The sequence below is a fragment of the Tachypleus tridentatus genome, chromosome 12 (assembly GCF_004210375.1).
Source record: "Tachypleus tridentatus isolate NWPU-2018 chromosome 12, ASM421037v1, whole genome shotgun sequence".
NCBI classification, from domain to species: Eukaryota; Metazoa; Arthropoda; class Merostomata; order Xiphosura; family Limulidae; genus Tachypleus; species Tachypleus tridentatus.
The window spans coordinates 129,667,683-129,679,724 of record NC_134836.1 but is presented as its reverse complement, the minus strand read 5'-3'; the positions used below and the strand labels follow the sequence as shown (position 1 = coordinate 129,679,724).

Here is a 12,042-nt window from a genome sequence, read left to right as displayed (position 1 = left end):
AATAGGACTACTGTACAGCACGTAATGTATTCACTATTTAAATGGGACTACTGTCCAGCATGTAATGTCTTCATTATTTAAATAGGACTACTGTTCAGCGTGCAATCCGTCTTCATTATTTAAATGGGACTACTGTACAGCATGTAATGTGTCTTCATGATTTAAATAAGACTACTGTTCAGCATGTAATGTGTCTATATGATTTAAATAAGATTACTGTAGAGTATGTAATGTGTCTTCATGATTCAAATAGGACTACTGTATATACATATTAGTTTATGCTATCAGTTCATGTTACTGTTTTAAATGTGTTTAATCATTGTGCAGTTTCAAATATTTTTTTTTGTAGTTTATCCTCTAAGAAGAATTATCACTTTAATCTTATGTTTGTCTTGTAATAATTAGTATAAGCTTTGTCCTCATTTGAACATCAACCTGAAGGTAGTTTGACATACTAGATTTATGACTGAGGATCTGTATGGTTCATGTTACTGTTGTAAAGAATGTGATATACCATATTACCTTGTGGCAACATAGTCTTGTTTATAATATCAGTTTTACTATATCTGTAAAGTTTATGTAATGAATCACACAATCCATTTTTACTATATCTATAAAGTTTGTAATGAATCTCAAAGCCACTTTTTATTAGGTTTATAAGGTGAATGGTACAGATTGTATAAGTCCATTTTTATTAGGTCTACAAGGTTGTGATATAAATATAGTATTAGTGTATATTTGTATTGTTGGATTAGCTCTCAATGTGTGACACATGAAGAATATTTGTTCCTTAAAAACTTCAAGGTTCCTTTCATACAAGAAATGAATTCTTTTAAATTTTTTTTTATCAAAATCTAGATGAAACGTTTTATGTTTTTCAGTGTTTTAACTTATTTTCTGTAGTCTATTGTTTTCATTAAAACTCAGAAGAAATGTTCTGAACACCATTTTAATGAGATCTGTAAATTTAGATATTTTGCTACATTGTTTAGAATTTCTGAGAACTCAAAACTTTATCTGTGATAGTTGTAACCTTTGTAAACTGTTGTTTTCTTGATAAGTACCTGGTATGTGACTGATGCAAATAGTTATCTGGACTAAACATTGTTAGAAGTATATGTATCAGGTAGTAACTTGATACTTGTTGTTAGAAGTGTGTAGCAGGTAGTACCTCGACATTTGTTGTTAGAAGTGTGTAGCAGGTAGTACCTCGACATTTGTTGTTAGAAGTGTGTAGCAGGTAGTAACTTGACATTTGTCTTAAGAAGTGTGTAGCAGGTAGTAACTCAACATTTATCTTAAGAAGTATGTAGCAGGTTGTAGCTCGACACTTGTCTTAAGAAGTGTGTAGCAGGTAGTAACTTGACATTTGTCTTTAGAAGTGTGTAGCAGGTAGTAACTTGACACTTGTTGTTAGAAGTGTGTAGCAGGTAGTAACTTGACACTTGTTGTTAGAAGTGTGTAGCAGGTAGTAACTTGACATTTGTCTTAAGAAGTGTGTAGCAGGTAGTAACTTGACATTTGTCTTAAGAAGTGTGTAGCAGGTAGTAACTTGACATTTGTCTTAAGAAGTGTGTAGCAGGTTGTAGCTTGACACTTGTCTTAAGAAGTGTGTAGCAGGTAGTAACTCGACACTTGTCTTAAGAAGTGTGTAGCAGGTAGTAACTTGACATTTGTCTTAAGAAGTGTGTAGCAGGTAGTAACTTGACATTTGTCTTAAGAAGTGTGTAGCAGGTTGTAGCTTGACACTTGTCTTAAGAAATGTGTAGCAGGTAGTAACTCGACACTTGTCATTAGAAGTATGTAGCAGGTTGTAGCTCGACATTTTCAACTAGTTACAGTATCAGTACTAAAAGCATGATATCTCAGCAATAACTCAACAAAAGTCCCTGAAATATTCAGTGGTTGTACCCAATACTATATATATGTTAAATTCAATACATAAGAATTACAGGAATAAAGGAAGGTCTCCTGCTGCGCTGAGCCTTCAATTTGACTGCAGTCGCCAACCATGCTGAAAGGGTTAAAAAAGGAATTTGATTTTCCCTAGATTCTTCTGTATTTTAGTGTGTCACAGATCCACAAAACATGTAGAAGATTTAGTGTGTGACAATCTGTGAAATATCTAATGTTATGTTTTTAATACTGTCACAGACCTACTAAATCATTTTGAGTCTTTAGTACTGTCATAGTCTCACCAAAACATTTAATGTTATATTTTTAGTATTATGTTAGAGACCCACTAAAACATGTTATGTTTTTAGGACTGTTTTACAGATCCACCAAAACATGTAATGTTTTTGTACTGTGTTAGTGGCCCACCTAATCATGTAATGTTATGTTTTAGTACTGTATTACAGACAAACTAAAACATGCAATGTCATGTTTTAGTACTGTGTTAAAGACCCACCAAAAGATGTAATTTTATGTTTTTAGTACTGTCATGGACCAACCAAAACATCTGATGTTATGTTTTTAGTACTATATTACAGACCCACCAAAATATCTGATGCTATGTTTTTAGTACTATGTTACAGACCCACCAAAATATCTGATGCTATGTTTTTAGTACTATATTACAGACCCACCAAAGTATCTGATGCTATGTTTTTAGTACTATATTACAGACCCACCAAAATATCTGATGCTATGTTTTTAGTACTATATTACAGACCCACCAAAATATCTGATGCTATGTTTTTAGTACTATATTACAGACCCACCAAAATATCTGATGCTATGTTTTTAGTACTATATTACAGACCCACCAAAATATCTGATGCTATGTTTTTAGTACTATATTACAGACCCACCAAAATATCTGATGCTATGTTTTTAGTACTATGTTACAGACCCACCAAAATATCTGATGCTATGTTTTTAGTACTATGTTACAGACCCACCAAAATATCTGATGCTATGTTTTTAGTACTATGTTACAGACCCACCAAAATATCTGACTATGTTACAGACCCACCAAAATATCTGATGCTATGTTTTTAGTACTATATTACAGACCCACCAAAATATCTGATGCTATGTTTTTAGTACTATGTTACAGACCCACCAAAATATCTGATGCTATGTTTTTAGTACTGTATTACAGACCCACCAAAATATCTGATGCTATGTTTTTAGTACTATATTACAGACCCACCAAAATATCTGATGCTGTTTTAGTACTATATTGCAGACCCACCAAAATATCTGATGCTATGTTTTTAGTACTATGTTACAGACCCACCAAAATATCTGATGCTATGTTTTTAGTACTATGTTACAGACCCACCAAAATATCTGATGCTATGTTTTTAGTACTATGTTACATACCCTCCAAAATATCTGATGCTATGTTTTTAGTACTATGTTACAGACCCACCAAAATATCTGATGCTATGTTTTTAGTACTATGTTACAGACCCACCAAAATATCTGATGCTATGTTTTTAGTACTATGTTACAGACCCTCCAAAATATCTGATGCTATGTTTTTAGTACTATCTTACAGACCCACCAAAATATCTGATGCTATGTTTTTAGTATTATGTTACAGACCCACCAAAACATCTGATGTTATGTTACTTTTTATTTGCACACTATTTCCAGTGGTATTTTCTTGGGTTTTTTAAAAATGGTTCTGAGTTTGAAAGTTGTTGATAGTTTTATGCAAGTTACTTATAACATTTTTAGTAGCTGTCCAGACATGTTGCATAATAAGAGAAATTGATTTTGGGAAAGCCAGTATACTTTCATGTAACTTTATATGATTTATTAGTGAAGTGGTTGGGATGATGTGATTGTGATGGTGATATCTTTTTTAGACATAAGTCCTGGTTGCTGTGTTGGTTAAGTGATAGAAATATGAGGAATTTAAAATTGTTAACATCCTGGTATTCTTTTCTCACACTAATACTCTACCATCTGGAGCTACCACGAGTCAAGTTTTCATCTTCACCCTTCCAAAGTGACTGATACACTTTCATTCAAACACTTTGCTTATTAGAAATGGTAAAGGTCAAAGTTATGTCATCTTTCTTCCTTATATAATATATTTCTTTTACATTTTGTTAAGAAACTTGGGTATATTATATTAAAGAGTTTTTTGATCTGTTTTACTTTCAGCTAACAAAGAATTTTATTATTATTGGCATAAGCTTTGTTCTTTATTTTGTTTGTTGTAATCATGTTACATTTTTTGTCTAAACCCTGTATGTTATAGAAATGAATTAATTAACAGCAGTTTCTTTGGATATTTTAGTGTTTTGCATGATTGAACTTTAACCTTATCATTAGTGTTCTTGGATGTGTTTATTGTTGTAAACATATCTTTACAGGTGATAGTAGAATTCAGTAGATGTTAAGAGTGGATTAAAATACTACAAGGAAGCTCATAATGTGAAATTATACATTTGTAAAGTGTTTCTAACCAGCTTTACAAGATAGGTGTGACTCAAGATGACATGAAGCAATAGTAGGAGAGAACATTCACGTGTTTTACATGTTAAAGTTAGTTGGGGAAAATTTGTGCTAAGAAATTGCTTTTAAAAAAGAAAACTTTATTTATCTTACATATTTATATTTAGAATAGAGACACCATCAAAAGAATATTCAAGTCTTATTTATGTTCATTTTACAGAAAATTCCTACTTCCTTTTGTATAAAGCTATTTGTTTTGTAATTCACACAGTATTGTGAAAAAACTAATTATTCTGTTATTACCTTGGTTGTAAGGTCAAATGATCACCTGAGAAAGAAAAGAGTCAATTTCTCTTTCATTTTGGATATGGTTTGTGGTTTTCTGTGAAAGTGTTGTCTGTTGTAGTTACTTCTGGAACGTCATGAACCACATTTGTGTTCTTAACTCTACTGGTAACTTGAAAGTAATTTTCAACTGTGTTTCTACCAATTATATATAATTTTTTGTTTGTTTTGTATGGCACAGTTTTAATTTATTGAGATGTTCTTGTCACTAACACTTCATAGGCCTAAACATGATATTATGGATGATTCTTGGTCAATAACCATGTAATCTTTGCTATGGATAAGTGTGTTTTAATTATTTTGTAGACATTAGTATGTATGATTAACAGTTAATAATTATATACATGCTACATTTATAAAGTTTTTCTTCATTAGGAAACCAAATTTTAAGGAGTAATGGACTATAGTTCCGACCAGTCTCATTCTTCCACAGTAAAAAGTCTGGGAACTGGTGTGAGGGAAAGAGTTGCACAGGTTTACTACAAACATGGGCTGTTTTGTTCAAGCCATCCTTATGCTGTCATTTTAGGAACCCTGTTGTTTCTTGCTGTTTGTTGGTAGGATGTTTCACTAATATATTGTTCAATATAATCAGTATAACATATCTTTGCTTGAGGTATTAAAAACTTTTCAAAAGAGCTTGGCTAAAACTAGTCTTCTTACTTCAAATTATAAATCATATACTATAAATATTATGTTAGCACATATATGTAGTAAAAACCACTACAATTAGAGAGTTCTGTTTTTTGTTTGTTTTAGTAACAACTTGTACAGTAGTAATGAAATGGAACAGATCTAATTATAATCATATATAGGTAAATTTTCTTGTACTAAACATATGGACTCCATGATGAAGCTGTTTGAGCAACTGCACAGAGAAAAAGTTAAACAGAAGAGGTCAGAAGAACATATAGTACAAAGTACCATTGGAGTTTGTGTTGTGAATCTGTTAATACATTATATAGATGGTAATATTGTATCAAATAAGGTCAGAAAGCAATGTACTTATAACATTGTATAAAGTAAGGTGAGGTATTAATGTATTTGTAACATTGTATAAAATAGGTTGAGGTAGCATTGTGTTTGTAACATTGTATAAAATAAGGTGAGGTAGCATTGTGTTTGTAACATTGTATAAAATAAGGTGAGGTAGCATTGTGTTTGTAACATTGTATAAAATAAGGTGAGGTAGCATTGGGTTTGTAACATTGTATAAAATAAGGTGAGGTAGCATTGTATTTGTAACATTGTATAAAATAAGGTCAGGTAGCATTGGGTTTGTAACATTGTATAAAATAGGTTGAGGTAGCATTGTGTTTGTAACATTGTATAAAATAAGTTGAGGTAGCATTGGGTTTGTAACATTGTATAAAATAAGGTCAGGTAGCATTGTATTTGTAACATTGTATAAAATAAGGTCAGGTAGCATTGTATTTGTAACATTGTATAAAATAAGGTGAGGTAGCATTGGGTTTGTAACATTGTATAAAATAGGTTGAGGTAGCATTGTGTTTGTAACATTGTATAAAATAAGTTGAGGTAGCATTGGGTTTGTAACATTGTATAAAATAAGGTCAGGTAGCATTGTATTTGTAACATTGTATAAAATAAGCTGAGGTAGCATTGTGTTTGTAACATTGTATAAAATAAGTTGAGGTAGCATTGGGTTTGTAACATTGTATAAAATAAGGTCAGGTAGCATTGTATTTGTAACATTGTATAAAATAAGCTGAGGTAGCATTGTGTTTGTAACATTGTATAAAATAAGGTCAGGTAGCATTGTATTTGTAACATTGTATAAAATAAGCTGAGGTAGCATTGTGTTTGTAACATTGTATAAAATAAGGTCAGATAGCCATAGGTTTATAACGTTGTATAAAATAAGGTCTGATAGCCATGGGTTTATAACGTTGTATAAAATAAGGTCAGGTAATATTGTGTTTGTAACATTGTATAGATAAAGGTCAGGTAGTAATGTGTTTGTAACATTGTATAAAATAAGGTCAGGTAGCATTGTATTTGTAACATTGTATAAAATAAGGTGAGGTAGCATTGGGTTTGTAACATTGTATAAAATAAGGTCAGGTAGCATTGTATTTGTAACATTGTATAAAATAAGCTGAGGTAGCATTGTGTTTGTAACATTGTATAAAATAAGGTGAGATAGCCATAGGTTTATAACGTTGTATAAAATAAGGTCTGATAGCCATGGGTTTATAACGTTGTATAAAATAAGGTCAGGTAATATTGTGTTTGTAACATTGTATAGATAAAGGTCAGGTAGTAATGTGTTTGTAACATTGTATAAAATAAGGTCAGGTAGCAATGTGTTTGCAACATTGTAACTGATAAGGTGATATACTAATGTATGTGTGTGTGTGATACTACATTACAGTATTGTCACATACTAATGTGTGTGTGTGATATTACATCACAGTAAGGCCACACTCTGGTGTGTGTGTGTGATATTACATCACAGTAATGCCACACTCTGATGTGTGTGTGTGATATTACATCACAGTAAGGCCACACACTAATGTGTAGGTGTGTAATATTACATCACAGTAAGGCCACACACTAATGTGTAGGTGTGTGATATTACATCACAGTAAGGCCACACACTAATGTGTAGGTGTGTGATATTACATCACGGTAAGGCCACACACTAATGTGTAGGTGTGTGATATTACATCACAGTAAGGCCACACACTAATGTGTAGGTGTGTGATATTACATCACAGTAAAGCCACACACTAATCTGTAGGTGTGTGATATTACATCACAGTAAGGCCACACACTAATGTGTAGGTGTGTGATATTACATCACAGTAAGGCCACACACTAATGTGTAGGTGTGTGATATTACATCACAGTAAGGCCACACACTAATGTGTAGGTGTGTGATATTACATCACAGTAAGGCCACACACTAATGTGTAGGTGTGTGATATTACATCACAGTAATGCCACACTCTGATGTGTGTGTGTGATATTACATCACAGTAAGGCCACACACTAATGTGTAGGTGTGTGATATTGCATCACAGTAAGGCCACACACTGATGTGTAGGTGTGTGATATTACATCACAGTAAGGCCACACACTAATGTGTAGGTGTGTGATATTACATCACAGTAAAGCCATATACTAATGTGTAGGTGTGTGATATTACATCACAGTAAGGCCACACACTGATGTGTATGTAATATTATATCACAGTAAGGCCATACACTAATGTGTAGGTGTGTGATATTACATCACAGTAAGGCCACACACTAATGTGTAGGTGTGTGATATTACATCACAGTAAGGCCATACACTAATGTGTAGGTGTGTGATATTACATCACAGTAAGGCCACACACTAATGTGTAGGTGTGTGATATTACATCACAGTAAGGCCACACACTAATGTGTAGGTGTGTGATATTACATCACAGTAAGGCCACACACTAATGTGTAGGTGTGTGATATTACATCACAGTAAGGCCACACATTAATGTGTAGGTGTGTGATATTACATCACAGTAAGGCCACACACTAATGTGTAGGTGTGTGATATTACATCACAGTAAGGCCACACACTAATGTGTAGGTGTGTGATATTACATCACAGTAAGGGCACACACTAATGTGTAGGTGTGTGATATTACATCACAGTAAGACCACACACTAATGTGTAGGTGTGTGATATTACATCACAGTAAGGCCACACACTAATGTGTAGGTGTGTGATATTACATCACAGTAAGGGCACACACTAATGTGTAGGTGTGTGATATTACATCACAGTAAGGCCACACACTAATGTGTAGGTGTGTGATATTACATCACAGTAAGGCCACACACTAATGTGTAGGTGTGTGATATTACATCACAGTAAGGGCACACACTAATGTGTAGGTGTGTGATATTACATCACAGTAAGGCCACACACTAATGTGTAGGTGTGTGATATTACATCACAGTAAGGCCACACACTAATGTGTGGGTGTGTGATAATCACACATTTAGCTTCTAGTTCCAGAGAAACTATCATTTCAACATTGAGATACTTTTCAGGTTTAGATTTAAGTTGAATGTGTTAGTTAACCATGTATGTTGTTTATTCTTGTATCTTTAACAGAGTAAATGGTACACTAGTAAAGGTTCTTGCTGAAAGTCTTGTAATTGTTAAAGAAGTGATGTAATAGTTGAGAATAATATGTGAATGTAAACATCTGTGGTGGTGGGATTATAGTACACTGTATGTATTTCTATGTATACACTGTACAAGGACCGATGTCTTCATATCTTCCAGTGTCTGAGTCGCATTTGAGTGCTAATTTGTTGGTTAACCTGAATTTTCACTAGCTTGATATTTACAACATATTTACTAATAGCTAGTTATGATGTTACCATGCTGACATTGCAAATGAAGTATTCCTGTTATAATTCAATGTTCTGCTGGATATGATTTATGTTTTTTTTTAAGTATTAGTTGATACTTTTCTAGCTATCCACTGATCAACATCCCCCTAATGGGTAGTAGCCTGCAACAGTTTTCTACACCAGTCAATGATTCGCAGGAGGATCTCAATACCCAAGTACCATCAGGATCGCCACGTTGGGTGTGTACCAAGTAAAGTACTGTAGACTGATTAGGACTAGTTCTTACATTACATGTGTGTACTTAATATACCAGTTGGATGAAATGGTACCAAAGAGTTTTCATTGTAATTGTCTTACAAAAAGTTCTGAATACCAGAGAAGCTGTGTAGATAGTGAAAGAAGAAGGAAATCTGTTATGTTTATTGTTAACATTAGTTTAAGTTCAACATCAAATTCATTAGACTAATTGAAAATAAAATGTGTTGGATGGCACATTCTCACGTGTTCATAGATGACAGTTTCACACAAACCTTGTGTCCAGTTGAAATATTTGTACAACTTATCCACAGTTGACAGTTTCACATGAACTAAGCCCCTAGTTAAAAGCTATTCATGCTTGTCCATAGTTGACAGTTTTACACAAACCTAGCCCCTAGTTGAGAGCTTTGCACACTTTCCCACAGTTAACAGTTTCACAGTTAACAGACACATACAAGAGTTCTCCACAGTTGTGAAAGCAACATTTGTAGTCTGTCGTTCAGACTTCTGTAAGAAGTAATTCAAGAACTGTGTAATAAATTTGTGTCAAATTGTGCAGATGTTTGAGAAATGGGTCTAAGTATAAACATTAATTAATCTTTGACTTTATTTTTTACACAATTTCATGTTAATTTATAGTTCTGTTTCTCTAAAAGGATGAATGCTTTGATAATTGTTATATTTTTATTTGCTTCAGAAAAATGAGGTTTATCATGAGCTTAGAAATTATATTTCTTATACAGTTTACTTTGTAGTTAATAGAGAAACACTTGTAATATTACAGTTAGCTAAATACTTGAATAATGTGTTTTTCTCAATGATTAAATTACATTAAACTGTTCTCTGAAGGCAATTCAAGCCTCGTAACACAAATGCTAAGTGAACACATTTGTAAGGTATCTCTCTGTTCTTGGGTATAGTTTTTGTGGTTCTTTAAGGTCCATGATTTGCTTTCCATTAGACCAAAATTGTGCTCTGCACCGTTTGTTTTGGGTGCATTGTAAGAGTGATGGCCAAGTCCAGCTATTTGATTAGAGTAGCCTAAGTGTTTTGATTGGTGCAGTTGAACAGCTGCCTGACCTCTGGTCTGTGAGCTCAGAATTAGGAATGGTTATCATAAGTAGCTCTTATGTGAACATCCTAAACAAAGAAACTAAATAGCTGATATAAACCTCAAGAAAATCCAGTTTTATCTGTTACTTGAAATGCATGTCTGAATAACAGATGTAACTCATATTGAACACTTGTTTAAGTTGGCCCTATGTTGGTAATTACATCAAAGTTATACAGTAATAGTAAATAATACATACACATTGAATGTTTTGTGCTAATTTTATTTCAACTTCCATTTTACATTGATTTTTATTTCAGTTTCAGGGCACACCTGTGGGGATTGTCCAGCAAGTTATTGTTAAGAGTGCAGTGTCACCATGGACACCGGATCTTAATTTAATGGATGCATTTAGAGGCCCATTAGCAGAAGTTTTTCAAATTGTAGAGACAGTCAGTAATTTTCATGTTTCCTCTGAGTAAGTTATGTACGATACAGTCAATATACATGTAAGTTAATGTTTAAAAAAGTGTTAAGGTGCTGTTACTTTTGTGTAAACTATGTCTTCTTTTAGGTGTTTTCTATTAATGCTCAGTAGTGGTAACTTAAGTTTGTGATGATAATAGTACTGTGTATCATTATAATAATTTTAACAACTTTACATAAGGTCAGAAACATTTACAGTCTTTATTCATTGTGAAAAACTTACATCTTTAGGGTAGCTTACGTACTCCACTGTACATCTTTAGGGTAGCTTACATACTCCACTGTACATCTTTAGGGTAGCTTACGTACTCCACTGTACATCTTTAGGGTAGCTTACGTACTCCACTGTACATCTTTAGGGTAGCTTACGTTCTCCACTGTACATCTTTAGGGTAGCTTACGTACTCCACTGTACATCTTTAGGGTAGCTTGCATACTCCACTGTACATCTTTAGGGTAGCTTGTGTACTCTACTGTATGTCCTTAAAGTGGGCGCTGTATTTTCTGTCAAAGCAGATAAAAGTTGCAGGGTACGTTATGTTTTCTCTGGTGAAGCTGCACACTTAGTTAATTAGCACATTTTTGTTTTAAGGCTTGTAGTTCTTTTTTTTTTACAGATTGTTTAATTGTTACTTGTGAAATTGTGTTAGCATAACACATATGATGAGATGAAATTTAGTTTGCAAATGGTCCTGATAATAGTATCAAGAATATCAAATATATTAATAAAAAACATGTTGGTATATTGTGAAAAATGTATTCTAAATACCATTGTTTTAATATATATATATATATATACACACACAAGTACAATATACATTATAAATACAATATACATGTAAATATAATATATATGTATAAATGTAATATATATAATATACATATATAACTATAATATATATATATATATATATATATATCATGAACTTGTTCCTAGCTTGTTGATTATTTTACATAATTCAACAATGAATATTCAGTATATAATATATATTACAATATACAATAGGCTCAACAGATATCCCGATGTGGTTTTCCTATAAGAAAATGCATGCATATACAATAGATGTTACAATTCATGTCCAAAAGCTAAAAACAGGAAATGGTTTGGAAAGATCC

At 32.8% G+C, this 12,042-nt stretch overlaps 1 protein-coding gene across 1 annotated transcript in view; it reads left to right on the top strand.

Moving 5' to 3' along the window:
- The window catches only part of LOC143235787 (sterol regulatory element-binding protein cleavage-activating protein-like), a 120,583-nt gene that overhangs the window by 22,766 nt on the left and 85,775 nt on the right, over positions 1–12,042 (top strand). Inside the window, exons 2-4 of the mRNA XM_076473988.1 lie at positions 5,137–5,318; positions 9,256–9,370; positions 10,761–10,918. Of these exons, the coding sequence (XP_076330103.1) occupies positions 5,158–5,318; positions 9,256–9,370; positions 10,761–10,918 (434 nt within the window). The 5' untranslated portion in view covers positions 5,137–5,157. The remainder of the gene's footprint in view (positions 1–5,136; positions 5,319–9,255; positions 9,371–10,760; positions 10,919–12,042) is intronic.